Source organism: Gopherus flavomarginatus, chromosome 5 (genome assembly GCF_025201925.1).
Source record: "Gopherus flavomarginatus isolate rGopFla2 chromosome 5, rGopFla2.mat.asm, whole genome shotgun sequence".
In the NCBI taxonomy this organism is placed as follows: Eukaryota; Metazoa; Chordata; order Testudines; family Testudinidae; genus Gopherus; species Gopherus flavomarginatus.
The window spans coordinates 19479842-19495216 of record NC_066621.1 but is presented as its reverse complement, the minus strand read 5'-3'; the positions used below and the strand labels follow the sequence as shown (position 1 = coordinate 19495216).

The following is a 15375-nucleotide window of genomic DNA, read 5'->3' as shown; positions in this document are numbered from 1 at the left end:
CCGTGGAGACAATGAGATCTTCTAGTTCTCAAACTTTAGCAACTTGGGGATCGTCATTTTGATTTAAAAGTTTTCACAGACCCCAAAACCCCATACTCAGGCCCAGGCCCCATCCCCACTCCATCTGTTCCCCCAAGACCCCATCTCTTCCCACCTCCGCTCAACCCCTGCCTCTTTCCACCCCCTCCCCCGAGTGCGCCCCGTCCCGTGCAGGAAGTGCTGGAAGGGAGGGGGAAGAGTTGGTCATTGGGGCCCGTAGACCCCCTGGAATACCCCTGTGGTTGGGGTACAAAATGTTGGATTCACTGGCAAAAAAAGATAAAAAATGACAAGAAAGGAGGGGATGACCAAAAATGGAGCATTTTCAACATCTTCACTTTTCAAAAACCACATTGAAAATTTCCCACAAAATATCGAACACGACTCTTTACTGCTACCTTTCAAAAATTTCTCACAAAAAAAAATGTTTTCCCATGAAAATGCAACCCTGTTTTTCTGCAGGAAAAAAATGTCAGTTGAAACATTTTGACAAGCTCTAGGCATGACACTGCTGTTTGCATTTCCAGCACTATGGAAGGCAGGAGGGTTTTGATTATTAGACCACCTGAGCAGAATGTTTTCAACATCCCATTGATGTTTCCGTTCATATTTGCTTTTGTAAAATCCTCTCTCTCTCAAATGTAGGACACAACCTATGTGATGCTGCCCCTTGATGAAAGAAAGTCCTTTTAGTCTCTGCTCTCAAATCCAGGCTCAGATGTAGGTTTTTTCTAGCATTCTGGGTGAAGGAAGTTCCTGACACAACTAGCACTTGACATTTGACATTTGTTTTGTTTATATAGCACAAAGGGATCCTGGACCATGAGTAGGGCTCATAATTAGGAGCATGAGGAAGGATTTCAACATTTTGGGGTTGAAATGGCTGGAGTAATTTGTTCTTGTGTGGACTCACTGCTACCTACTTCAACCTAAATGATTAGAAGTGGGCACTAATTATGGGAACCCAGCTGGAGAACCTATGGGTCTGATTTGCAATGGGGCTGAGCTGTTAGACCTCCAGATGAATTCAAAAATCCATCCAAAAATGGAGGCACTAAGAATTAGTGACTAAACATGTGGAGAGAGACTGTACAGTGTTGTTCCCAGAGGAGCTCTGCCTAGCAGCCCCACACTCGTCTGTGCAGCTCCATCGCCAGGCAAAGCCAGACTTATCAGCCTCATTAGGATATATTCAGGTGCTGGGTAAACCAGCTGACACAAACTTTCACTATGTGACCGTTCCCAGCCGCGTCCAGGCAATTAGAACACAGCGACTCATCTGGACGCTGGCTCAGCCCATGCTACAAGACAATTCACTCTTCACTTAGGCCACGTCTACACTATGGGTGCTGTAGCTGTGCCGCTGCAGCCACTATTGTGTAGACCCTTCCTCTAGTGACAGAAAGGGTTCTTCCATTGCCATAGGTAATCCACCTCTCCAAGCAGTGGTGGTTAGGTGCACCAAGACACATCTACATCGGGGGTTAGATCGGCACAGCCACAACACACAGGGAGTGCCAGAGTGATGTTGACCTAACTTTTAAGCAACAAAGAGTCCTGTGGCACCTTATAGACGAACAGATGTACTGGAGCATGAGCTTTCATGGGTGAATACCCACTTTGTCAGATGCATGGGTAGGTGCCACAGGACTCTTTGTTGCTTTTTACAGATCCAGACTAACATGACTACCCCTCTGATACTTAACTTTTAAGCACAGTCCAGGCCTTATTTTGATTGCAAGGAAAACATGGGCACCACCTATACCAGGCTCTGGACACAGAAGTTAAAAATCCAATGCAAAAAAAATCACACCAGCACATTCTCCTCCCATCCACTGTCACTGGAACGTCTCACAGACCAGATCAAAACCCCCAACTACCCTGCAAATTCCTGAGAGACAGACCCCCACCTACAGCCCTCCTCAAACACCTGCTGAACATGGGCAGACTTTGCAGCTTACCAGCAGATTGAGACCCACAGGCTATTTTGGACCCACACGTGTAGAGTGAATCCCATGGGCCCTCTGGGTAGTGCCAGTGCCTACGCTGATCTTGACCAAGGACTAAATTATTAACACTTGTCACTACCAAGCCCACAGTAGGATGGGTCCAAGGCTGGAGCCACACTAAGGGGGTAGGGGGGGAGAAGCATTTGGGTACCTGAGGGTGAGGATACAATTTCTTCTTCACTGTCTCTCTGTCCTCTTTCATGTGGCCAGGTGCTAGTGGACACCCAGCAGCAGCAGCAGCAAAGGGTTCTGGGAAGTGGCAACCACAGCACATGCCCAGGGCATGGCCTGCCCCAAATGGAATTTTGTGCGTCACTCAGGAGGAGAACGGGGCAGTGGAGAAGCAGAAGGAAAAGCTGAGGGGAAGTTATTTGGGTTGCTCCCTAGCCATGGGGACAGCCCCCATTTTCGAGCACGCTCGGGGCCTCTGCACCCACCAAAGGAGCAGAGACATGGCCCCGAAGGGGTAGCTGCCAGTCAGAAACAAAAACAAACACCAAGGACAGGGGTTCCTGGAGCAAACAGCCTCAAAACACTAAGGCAAAAATAAATACAGTGAGAAACTTGGGGGGGGTGGGGTGGGGAAGGCCCCCTGTGCTCACACACCTCTTGAGACACAGCCCACCTCTTCTCTCTCCCAACTCCTATTCATGCTCACAGCCTCAACCTCTGTCAGCTGTGAGCTCCCTCACTGCAATGAGCTGGCACCCAGGTGTTCCCCCAGCTCCCTGGCACAGCTGCCACTCTCTCTCCGTTCTCCTGACCATTTCTACTCTCCCCGCCATCACTTTCACTCTGACTGTCCTCTCTTACCCCATCTTGTTTTTTATCCTTTGGGAATTCCCCTCTCCCTCCCAGCACCCAAGTGAGCTCATGACTAGGGGTTGCTGTCTGGACCCATCCCGCTCTGCACTGCCGACCAAGAAATGATCATCTAGTGATCTGGGTGCTAACTTGGGAGATCTGGGCTCAATTCCCTGCTCCATCACAGACTTTGGATATGTCACTTAGGGCCAAATTTCTAGAGGTCTTTAGGCACCCAAAGGTACAGATAGATAAGTGCCAAGTGGGCTTTCCAAAGGGAGTTAGGCACTTAGGCATTTATCTTCACCTTTTGGCACCTAAATACATTTTAAAATGTAGCCTTATGTCTCTGTGCCTCAAATCCTTATCTGCACAGTAAGGACAATAGCTTCTAGGCCTGTCACAAGGAAAACGACATTAGAAATTGCCAGGCACCTAGATACTGCCCTGTAAATACCTAAGCTACCTAGCAAGCTAGAGTGTCTGCTTGGCTCTTCATACAGGAGCAGGAAGGTAAGACAGGATGCTGTGCCGTAGGACCATGTTGGCAGATCCAAGGATGTGTGGCATTCCTAAGAAACAGGAGCACAAGGATCAGTGACCTGGTTAGCAAAGGAAATGCAGACTACTGTCGGCAAAATCAAAACCAGCATTGCCCTCTCTTATGACTGCAAAGATAGGAAAAGTGTAAACACCGAGGCCAGAATTTTCAGAAGGGCTCAGCGTCCCCGCTTAGTGCTGGATTTCCAAGAGAGCCTGGCTTCTATCTGGGCACCTAAATAACTGGTGATGGGGGAGGGTCCCAGAACTCGGGCTGCAGCCTGAGCCCAAATGGCTACACAGCAATTTTTAGCCCTCCAGCCCAAGCCCCATGAGATCGACTCAGCTGACCCAGGCCCACCATGAGACTTTTATCCCTGTGTAGCCAGACCCTAAGTGACTTGTCTAAGGGGACACAGAAAGTCTGTGGCAGAGCAAGGACTGAATCCAGATCTCCAGTGCCCCAGGCTAATACCCTAACCAGTGGTCCCTTACCTCCACCCTGTTTGTACTGCAGTGGTGCTAGACGTTCCAGGGTTCCACTGTACATACACATAATAATACCTAGCTCTTATATGGCCATTTTTCATCATCACACCTCAAAGCACTTTTCAAAAGAGGTCACTATTATTATCCCTATTTTACAGATGGGAAAACTGAGTCACAAAGAGATGTTACTTGCCCAAGGTCACCCAGCAGGCTAGTAGCAGAGCCAAGAACAAAGCACAGGTCTCCTGAATCCCAGTCCAGTGCTTCATCACTAGGCCACATTATCCGTGCTACCAGCTTTATTTTTTTTTTATTTTTTTAAAAAAAACTGGCTGTGGGTCCTTTCTCCTCCTCCTTTTTTGTGTTAAGACCAAAAAAAAAGTGCCAATATGTTTTTATCTCTAGATTAAAAGCCCAAATCAATTTGCAAAGCTGGGGTGGTGGCAAAAACAACTCCAATACAAACAAAAATGCTGTAATTTTCATCTCTCTATAAGAGCTTCAGATTTTTCTTTTAAATTAAATATATATACTATATAAAAATACAGTTAACAGACTTTCCATGTGTGTGTGTGCATGCACACTTGTGTGTGTAGTTGTTGGCAGGCTCATTAAGTTTCCACTCAGCCTTAATGCCAAATTTAAGCTTTATAACTTCAGGAGCCCTTTTCACCAGGGTATTAAGAACCACCTCAGACACTGCGGTGCAGTTTATTAATCATTTGTTTGGCGCACAGCACAGCCAGGGAGCAGAGGGACTCGGGAGGGCAATTTGTATTGCACTTAAAAGGTCTGGTCACAGGGCAACGCGCTGCTTCATCTGGAAGACGATGAAACGGCCTGAACACATGGCCCCTTCCTCCAGAAACAGGCCTCAGGAGCTCAGAATGTACTCTGGAGGCATCTCTAAAGAAGCTGGCTGGCTGAGTCTCTTTGTACTGGAATGGTTTATCAGGAGGCCTCAGAGTTCACCGCTTCCCCAGATAACTCTCTACAGAGCCTTGTATTTTTGGGAGAGGACAATAGGGTTGTCATCCCTCCAGGATTGTCCTGGAGTCTCCGGGAATCAAAGATTATGTCACATGATGAAACCTCCAGGAATATGTCCAAACAAAACTGGCAATCTTAGAGGCCACAGTGGGTTACAAAGTTAAGAGAGAAGGGAAGAGACACGCACAGGCAATGGACATGTGCAGTCAAAAACTTGGAGTTCAAATCTCAAACACTACCCCCAGGGCTTTCCAGCATTAGCCAGGCCCTGCATTTGGAGACTCAAGTAGACGCATAGAGCCAGATTGTCAAGTGACCAGCATCCAACATTCTGAGCTCATCTGAAAATCTGGCAGATGGAGCAGGCATTTATGTGCACTTCCAATAGATGACAACAAGCCAGTGGCCTTCGCGATGGCCTTCCTTGCCCGTGGCTCAAAGCACTACTCAGGCTTTCATACCCCCTCTCCCTTCCCGCCCCGATGGGGTATTATCCCCATTTCACAGATAGGGGAACTTGAAGCATGTGGAGGCAAAGAGTGATTTGCCTACAGCTGAACAGCAAGTCAGGGCAGAACTCAGGTATCCTGACTCCTAGTCCTGTGCTCTACCCACAAGACTGTCCTGCCACACCAATCAGAAGGGGCCGCACCGCTTTGAAAGTATCCTTGTTGCTAGGCTGAGATTCCCAAAGCCCTCCAGTTTGGACACCCAGTTCCCATTAAAATTAAAGGGCCATGAAAGTCTCAGACACAATCTCTAAGGACAAAATCCTTGGTTGTGCTACCGGGGGAAGGGAGTGAGAGCGCAGAGATGCTCTGGGCCTGACGGCCTTTTCCCTTTCCCTGGCATAAATCAGGAGTCGCTCCATAGGGTATGTCTACACAGCAGCTGGCCGGGCGCTTCCCAGTGTGGGCAGACAGACACGCTAGCTCTGCGCAAGCTAGTGCATTAAAAAGAGCAGAGCAGCCATGGCAGCATGGGCTAACCACCCGAGGATGGACCCTGGGGATCAGATGGGCCTGCCCACTTGTGCCACTGTGCCCATACTGCTTGTCTTTCTACCCACACTGGGACACACCCACCAAGCTACTGTGTAGACGTACCCACTGAAGCCACCACTGGAGAACTGGAGTAACAGGCTTGTTGTAAGCACTATTTTATGCAGCAGGTGGGCAGAATTCCTAACACCTGCCCTTGAGCAAAACCAGGCCCTTTGCTGGCTAGCATGTATGCTGCCATGTGCTCCTCTCCTCCCTGGCTGCTCTCCACCACTGCCTGGCCTCTGCCACAGAAGGGAGGGTGAATTCACCGTGGTCAGCCAATCCCAGGGCGGCAGCAGCAGCTTTCTCATCACACCTAAGGAGCCATCTCACAGCATGTGACTCTCATCCCCACATCTTAGCACCTCACAATCAATAAGGGATTGTCTTCTCACGGAGCCCCAGGAGAGGTTATCCCCCATTTTACAGTCAGCAAAGGGAGATTAAGTGACTTGCTCAAGGACGCACTGTCAGGATTTGAACCCAGGTCTCCTGCAGCCTAGTCCAGGATCCTATCTACTAGCCATGTTTCCTCCTCAATAACATCTTCCCTTATGTAAAGAAGAGAGACTATTCAACGAGGACGTTGGGGCAGCAAAGCTCCTGTATGCCATGTTTATGGTACACTGTTACTTCTTTTGTGTGCAGGTTCCTATGAGGGTAACTGCAACAATGAATGGGCAAATTCTGCTCTCAGTTACAGAGTGGTTTTGACAGCATTATGGCTTGATAACTCCATGTAATAGAGCTGAATTTGGCCACAAGGCAACAATTTTACAGACTGATTTCAAGTGGGCCATCAGTTGATCCCCATAATACCCATGTGAGGGCCAATCTTGGGCTCCCTTACTCAATGGTCGGGGTAAGAGTCAGTGCTGGGCCTTTCATCAGGTTTTTCCACCATTACACCTTGCTGACTCTTCTGTATTATTGCTGACGAGTTCTCATGTATTTTTATAATCAGCCTGTGGCTCCATGGTTCCCCATGCCATCCTGGCCCCACAGTTTGTGCTGTACAATCTCAAACGCCTCGCTACAAGCTGGTCTTTCTTTTGTAAATTTCTTTGTGGCTTTTGTGCTTGTCTCCCCCCATAGGTTTGTTTCTTTAAGATGTTACAACACTCCCAATATATTTTTTAAATAATTTGCTCTGCTCTGGAGAGGATGGCAAACGTTAATCATTGTTTGGGTCCTCTCCTTCATACCAATCTCACACCAGCATGCAGGAGATCACTCAGTCCCTGTGGGTTGATCGGCATTGGAAAAGCTGTGCCGATTTAAACCCACTTCTACTTCCAATTCAGTCTACACCAGGAGGGTTTTTGCACCAATTTAACAGATCGATTTTAAATCCATTTAGACACAACTATTTTAAAGTGCACCAGCCCTTAATTCTTTAAGAAAATAAAAGTGTTCGTTACTATGGGTTTTTTGTTTTGGTTTTTGTTCCCTCCCAGTTTGGACAGTGGATTTTTTAAACTAATCAAACTTCCTTTTAAAAAATTTTATGTTTAGAAACTGATGATCACATGATCTCCAGAAGGGAAAAGGGCCTTAACTAAAAGTCAGTCTGGATGGTGCACTGGGGCTAGTTTCACATTGTGAGACAGAGCGAACCTTCTTTACCATCACAAGCTTTTCCGAACGCCTGTCTAGAGACTTGTAATTTTGAAAGTGAAGGGTAAAGTCATTCATGCATATTTTTTCCTAAATAGATTACTCCAGTGTGACTTTCTGCTCAGAAAAATAAATAAATAAAAATCCTCTACCGTTTGGAGACAGCAATGCACCTCAGCACAGGAAGATTCAAAGTGTCTGGATATTTATTCTCCAGTCGTCAGTTTAAAAAAAAAAAAGTCATCTTCCCTCTCTCTTACCCCCCTTTTTATTAAATCTAAGTACAGGCATGTTAGATGCCCTCAATCAAAGATCTCCTTTGAACTGCTGCATGTTGAAATGTTTACAGTTTTATATTTCATATTTTAGCGTGGCGGCAGGGGGAGCGTGATTATAATACTCTGGCTTTTCCAGGGCATAAGGTGGGGGAGGAGGAAAGAGGAGGAGTGGGGGGAAAAGGTTACACTGAGATGGGAGGGGAGCGTCTTTTCTCTGCAATCATATAAATTATATTCTTGAAAATTCCCCACGCTGTGGGCCCTGCAGGTGCACTCCCATTAAAAGAGAACCCAACCCATTACTCCAGAAACCCATCTGCAATCAGCATCTTCGTAATAACACTGGAAATTAATGCCTCTGGGTAGATAGTGAAGATTCTTGATGGGAGGCTGAAAGATCTTTTCCTTCTAGTGCAAACTGGAGCCAGGAAAGTATTATGTCTTTATAGATATTTAAGAAAGGAGGCTAATTAATGCTTTTACTTGTAGATTAATAATTATTTAGGCTATGCATTCCGTCTCTATTTAATACACATGTGCATGCACGCGTTCGCGTTCACACACACACGAGATTTTAAATCTCATTTTGCTTTACTGCATTTGCACAGGGTCTGTATTAGACTTTGCACTACCTAGTGTTTGCAACCCTGGTATTAAGAACGAAGCAGCAGAATCCTTTGATAGATGCTATATTCACCCCTCTCCTGCCTTATTTTCTTTCTGAATTTTTCCCATCAAAGGGCAAATGCAATTTTGCATTGCTTCTGAAACTGTGGAGTCTGCAGCTCACTGACTTAAGGAAGTATCTAAAGGAGAAGCATGATTATCTAGGACCAGAGGAATTGCCAGACTGGATCAGACAATGGGTCCACATCTGGCTCAGAATTCCGTCTCAGAGAGGCTGGCACCAGCTGCCTCAGAGGAAGCTGCAAGACACCCTGCAGGAGGCAGTGATGGGATGATCTGCTCCCGAGGAAAGATTTCCTGGGAGAAAGAAGCCGGGAATGGGCGACACTTGATGATTACCTGTTCTGTTCATTCTCTCTGGGGCACCTGGCACTGGCCACTGTCAGAAGACAGGATACTGGGATAGAGGGACCTTTGGTCTGACCCAGTAGGGCCATTCTTATGTTCTCCTGACCCCCAGTAGTTAGAGGTTGGCTTGCACTTGTGGCTTATTTACAAGAGTGAAGCCCTGCAGTAGAGCAGGTGGCTTCCATGTCACGCTCTTATGGATCGTAAAATGGTTTAACAGGTAGACAAAGGAATAAACAAGAATGGGTGAATTTATCAGCTTTTCAGTACAAAAGGAGACTTGACATATGGCTCTGGCTTCCAAAGTATCCTGAAATATACTCTTTGACCAGTTTATCCAGGGGTTTATGGGAAGAACGCAGACCTCACTAGCAACTTGGTACATATAATTCTTGGCTTGCCAGCATCTTCTTTTGTCTGTCTCTTAATTAAACCCAGATTATTTGGTTTTCTATTAATTCCCCTGCCTTTCCCTGCCTAAACAGACCTGACAAGTTCCCCAGAGGGCCAAAGCTCTTCCAGACACTGGCTCCACTTAAGTGAGGCCTGGAGGATGATTGTACTAAATTTGTTTCTTTCTTTCAGACTAAACTTCCAACGGATAATTCAAAGTTATGAATAAGTCAGCAAGCCCTACAAATGCTGAGATTGTTTATTAAAATGAAGGCAAACCCATAATATGGAGATGAACTGCCTCCAGCTTTCAAGACAGTTGCCTGGGTGGTAGAAGGATAAAAGCTTCAAAGTTAGCAGATTTTTAAAGAGCCCTTTAAAAAAAAAGAAAAGAAAAAAAAGGAAATATTTTATACACGGCCACATCCTCAGCTGGTGTAAAACAGCATAGCTTCATAGATTTACACCAGCCACGGATCTGGCCCATCGTTTTTCAAAACCTCTCAGTAAAATATGCCTTAACCACCCTAATTTTTACATGTCAGTTTCCCAGAGACCTACAGTGACTTGTTCATTCTGAAAGCCAATGGATACTGGATTCCCAATGAGGATACATTTTCTCTGTGATATGCAATTTATACTCCATGCTTTCCAAGTTCAACATTTTTCCTGTCTCTCCCTCTCTCCATACCATTTAGTTCAAAACCTCGGGTCTTTCCAGCGATACAGAAGGATCTAATCCTGAAGTTCAAACTTTTTCACAGCTACTCTTCACTCACAATTCACTGGAAATGTCCTCACTGAGAACAGCTACTATTGTATGCTACAGAATTAATTGATTATAAGAGTTGCCTGCTAATCTACAGTTGCAAGAATAATTCAATTTATCAGCTCATTGGATCAGAAAGGTTCTTTTAATTAAAATGGGGAGAGGGTAGATCATCAACTGGGGTAAATCTCTGGATTTACCTCAGTGGAGAATCTAGCCCAGCGTTTTGTCTCTCCCCACCCCTCCTCCTTCTTCCCCTGAAGGGATCTGTCAAGTCTCTGCAGGATGGAATTTTACTTTGCTATTTTAATGCAATTCTGGGCCAGGCTTAAATGGAACTGGAAACCAAAAGGCCTTAATAAATAAATATTATGATAAGAAATGAAAGCAATGTATACACCAAAGATAATTTGAGGCGGGATAAAAACCGAAACATTCCTTTCCGAGCCTAAATCATAAAGCTTTACATTAAGCTGGACTTTCTCTTTCCAAACCCTGGAAAATATCCGCTTGCGTTTGCCCAGACAGTCCTCCCATAAAGTCTTCTATTGTTTTAAAAACACTTTAAAAGAGATAAGACAATAGCCTTGAAATTCCTTCTAACCTTGCAGAGGATGGGGATGAGGGGGAGAATACCCATGGCTGAACTATGATTATCATTAATGCTCTTTAGAAACGTCCCCTACTGACCCCCGTATTTCTCCTACTCACTAATTAATCTCAGCATGTCCATAGGTGCTTAGATACTAGTATAAAAAAAAGCCATGACAGATTTATATAGATGATCTATACTTACAGAAAAAGAGAAAAGTGTGTGTGTGTATAGAAAAAACAGAGACTGATACCGATAGCAGTGCTATAGAAAAAAAGAAGATATAGCTAGACAGACCACACATATCCGTGTGTGTATGCACACATGCGTGTGTGTGTGCGTGTGTGTGTGTAAAAGTCTAAGCAAAATATAGAAGTGCTATAAAAAATTTAAAATACAGATAAACCACGCAGAAAGCTAAATGTGTGTATATAGAAAAAGTCAAGGTAAATATAGAAGTGGTGATATAGAAAAACCTGAGTCAGATAAAGTACTTACACACACACAGTGCTTTGGCTATATATCTACACACACACACACACACACACACACACACACACACACACACAGCTTTGGCTTTTGAATTAAAAACCCAAAGAAAAGGTACAAGTAGCCTGCATATATATATATATATATATATCCAAAGCACTATACATCATCTACCTTAAGTTTGTCCCTACCATCCATCACCAAAGGAGTTACTAAATGTTTCCAAGGTTAAATAAACTTGAATATACACAAAAATAAATATTAATAGGGACTTTACACTGTCCATCATTACCAACATCAACTCTTTTTTGTCTCTCTCAGCATCACTTATTAACTCTAAACCCATTAGCTAATTAGTCTTCCCAACCCACACGGGAGTAGGTAATCTTCTTCCCATTTTACAGATAGAGACACTGAAGAAAACTGCTCTCTTCTTCCTCTTTCTGATTCTAGGGCTAAAAAACAAAATAAAGCCACAAACCACCAACAAAAACTTTTCCCACCCAATATTTCCCCTTTTGCCTCTCAAAGGAAGTCTAAACCAAGCTCTAAGACATGAACACCGCATTCATTAAAGGGCTAAAAACTAAAGGGAGAGCAGGATAATTTTGTGATCAACCTTGCAAACAACTCCACAATTTATTGTAAATGCTGCTCAATTCTCAGACGGCAGACGGAATTAAAAACCCAAAGGAAAGGTACAAGTCGCCTGCATGCAGACAGAACAGTAAACCTTAGAGCAGGGAAGATTCTTCTTACCTTGGCTAGCTTTATTTGCCAACGTGTTTCCAGAGTGGAGGAGAAAGAAGAGAATGCAAAATCCAGCAATCTGCAAAGCCCCCATTGCAGTCTGCGTGTGTGTGTGTGTGTGTGTGTGTGTGTGTGTGTATGAAGGCTACGGGATGGTTGGTGGGGGGGAATTTTCTGATGCTTTTCAACAACAGCCAAAACATGCAAGAAAGAAAAAAAAGGGGGGGGGATAAGGAGCTCTCGTCTAGCTGTAAGAGGGACTGGGGGAGGGAAGGGAACTGAACTGATGGAAAACGCTGCTCTGGGTTCAGCTTGAGGCTTTGATTCTAAAGAGAAGCGAGTGAGAGAAGGAGACCCAGGGCAGTTTGAAGAAAGTGGACTTGATCGCTCTCCCGGCTGCTGCCTCTGATTTTTTTTTTTTAAATAATCCCAGCCAATTCCAGTTTTGCAAGAGAGCAGCAGCAGCAATGAAAGGGGGAAACAAGGAGCCTTGGTCTAGAGCTGGGGACCTGAGAAAGGGGAGTGGAAAGGAGAGATCCATCCAAGCAACGCCCTTTCTTCCTTTCTTTCTATTTGGCTTTGGCTACTCCTTCTTTGATTCCACCCCCCCCATCCCCAGGCTCTGCTCTGCCTGCAGGAATTTACAGTCTGCCACTGGGGGAGCAGGGCCAGTAGCCATGGAGACAGCTTCCCTGGGAGCAAGGAGGTCAGGCAAGAGACCATGTGCAATCAATGGATCAATGCAAGACTCCCACGCAACCTCCAGACCCAACAAGCACTGTGCACTCTCCCCCCCCATCCCTTTTTGCCATGTTCAGAAGGAATGGGGGGGGGGGTTTGGGCAGGTGTATGGGGTTGGGGGGTAGGGATAGAGTGTTCAGAAAAGGGAATTAAAGAAACCAGTTTACAGATCCCATGATTCGCAGCACACCTCTTTGGTGCCTGGTCTCAAGACAAGAGAGCATGTTATGCACCCTCACTCTGTGGATCAATGGAAACTCCCGATCAAAGAATATGCTCTCTTCTCTTTGCTGTGTAGGTGTAGGGGAGGGGTAGGCAGGGAGAGGGAGAATTGGAAATAGCAAAAGAATTGGTAGGCAAATGATCTAGAATCTTTGCTGCATTTCAGCAGCTTCCCCATTCTCCTCAGTTCCAGTCCCCGCCACTTCGTGTACGAATATACGATGCGTGGTGGGGACTCTGCCTTACCCTGGTGAGATCCATCCCCTTCGCTGGATACTGCGTGAACCATCTTAGCCCAAGGGTCTCTCTCTCCCTGAATTATTCAAGATACCTCTGAAGAGCCAATTTTCTGGGAGGAAGTGTGGCTAACGATTAGCACCAGGGACTAAGAGCCAGGACTAGTTCCATCTCCAGGAAAGCATGGTTAGAGCAAGAAAAACCCTGGGTTCCATTCCCAGTTTTGGGAGGCAGTGCTACCTAGTGCTTAGAGCAGGGAGGCAGGAATCCAGGGTCCTACTCCCTCTCTCTGTCAGGCACAGACTCCACTGTGTGAATGTAGGCAAATCAGCTCAACCGCTCTGTGCCTCAGTTTCTCCATCAGTAAAATAGGGGTCATCGTAAATCCTGCACAGACATGGTGGGGAAGGGGTCGTGGAATGATAATTCCTGTTTGTAGCTCCCTAGACGAAAGGTACTTTAGAAGCTCTTAGCACGGACATTCTGCACCCAAGGCAATGTGTTTTCAATGACATTCAGCAGGGAGGACTTTCCTTTAAGGGCTTTATCCCGACACACATCCCTGCAAATCACTCATCTCAAGCACTCCCACTACCACGCATTAGTAACGGCTGTTTGCATGACAGTCGGGTCTACAGACTCCATATGAGATCAGGGCCCTAGTGACTTGGGCACTGTACACACGTGGTAAGAGACCGTCCCTACCCCAAAGTATAAATAGACAAGACACACAAAGGATGGGAGGGGGGGAAAGAGGCAAGAAACTGAGAGGAAGAAACTTCCCCAGGGTCACTCAGCAAGTTGGTAGCAGAGCAAGGGATAGAACCCCAATGCTGCCAACTCTGGCAGTTCTAGTCCAAGTCCCGTGATATTTAGCATCTTTCTTAAACCTCAGTTCCTGGAGACAAATGATGTGGGCAGAATTTCATTTTTCTTGTCTTTGAAGTAAGTTTCTAGCCCTCTTGGTTGCAGAGAAAACCCTGAGACATCACCCCCAAAGCTCCCAAACTAGTAGCTAAATACAAAGAGCCCCACTTCATTATTTTGTGAAAGCTCAGATTTTTAAGCCAGTCTAACGATTTTTGAATGCTTGCAGCTGTTAAGCCTAACACCTAGGTCAGGTCCTAAATCCCAGTGTAGTGCTCTTGCTGCTAGACCACACTGCTAGAAGCAGCTACCCTTTCTCCCTACTCAGGGAACAGTGATGCAGGACATGAGCAAACCTGCAATTGTTTTTGCCATCCTTGACGAAGAAATGAAAGAGACTCAGCAACGCACTCGTGTGATCCTGTGGAATTGGATGGGACCAGCCAGGCGTCTGGCAGGAGGGAGAGATGGAGTGTGAGACACAGTGAAAGGAGGGGAAGCTTGCCTGAACCTAGCAGGAAATGGACAGTATCAGTTTTGGGGGACAGCTCGGTCAATGTGTGAGGGTGGAAAAGCTTTGTGGCACGTTTTATGAGCAAAACTCTTTTGAAATTAGATCAGTTGTGCAAAACAGAGCTGGCTGGCTAAACAAATATCCCAGCATTCCAGACCAATAAAAGGAAAGACATTTTTCACACAAGCCATGATTCGCCTTAAGATACCACCGCGGCCAAGAGCTTAGTAATAATAGCCAGTTCTTAGTGCTTTTCATCTGGAGATCTCAAAACATCATCCACATTTTACAGCTAATGAGGTGCAGAGAGAGGAAGTGACTTGCCCAAGATCACCCAGCAAACCCCTGGAAGATCCAAGAATCTGTCTAGTCCCCTGTCCATTCGGAATCAAAACTGAATGTTATCCACTGAGATGGCTAACAAAGCTAACCCAAGTTAAAACAATAAATTATAAAAATAAATAAAAGGGTTTGGGAGGGATCTAAGCCCTCATGCTTCAGGGCATAAGCCAACCACTATCTATTGAGGGTCAGGAAGAAATTGACCCCAAAAGCAGGTTATCCTATCACTGCTTCCTTTAGGGTTTCTTACTCTTTCCTTGGAAGCAGCTGGTGGTGGCCACTGTTGGAACCAGGATCTTGACTAGATGGACTCCTTGTGTGATCCAGTATGGCAATTCTCTGTTCCCAGGTACTGGCAATCAGGGCTTTAACCTAGGGCAGGGAGTGGCAGAGGAACCACTATACCCTATATGGGGATTCTGGACCTGTCCTGCAAGATAGGTACAGAACAACCTCAACCCCCACACAAGAGCAGGGGCCCTGGCTGCTAAATCAGGGCACTAATGATCAGAGTGTTTGTAGCAGAAAGGTTGTTTTGGATATTGTGGATGGGGCAAGATGGCAGCAGGTGTATAAATTGCTAGCGATATCCTTGACCGCACAATGGATCTTCGA

The 15375-nt window shown here is 45.7% G+C and overlaps 1 protein-coding gene across 4 annotated transcripts in view; it reads right to left on the bottom strand.

The window, feature by feature from the left end:
* The window catches only part of SCUBE3 (signal peptide, CUB domain and EGF like domain containing 3), a 101517-nt gene extending 89089 nt beyond the window's left edge, over positions 1-12428 (bottom strand). For all 4 annotated transcript variants that reach the window (XM_050953016.1, XM_050953019.1, XM_050953018.1 and 1 more), the window contains exon 1: positions 11847-12428. In XM_050953016.1, the coding sequence (XP_050808973.1) occupies positions 11847-11931 (85 nt within the window). In that variant the 5' untranslated portion in view covers positions 11932-12428. The remainder of the gene's footprint in view (positions 1-11846) is intronic.
* Positions 12429-15375: the final 2947 nt, after the last annotated feature.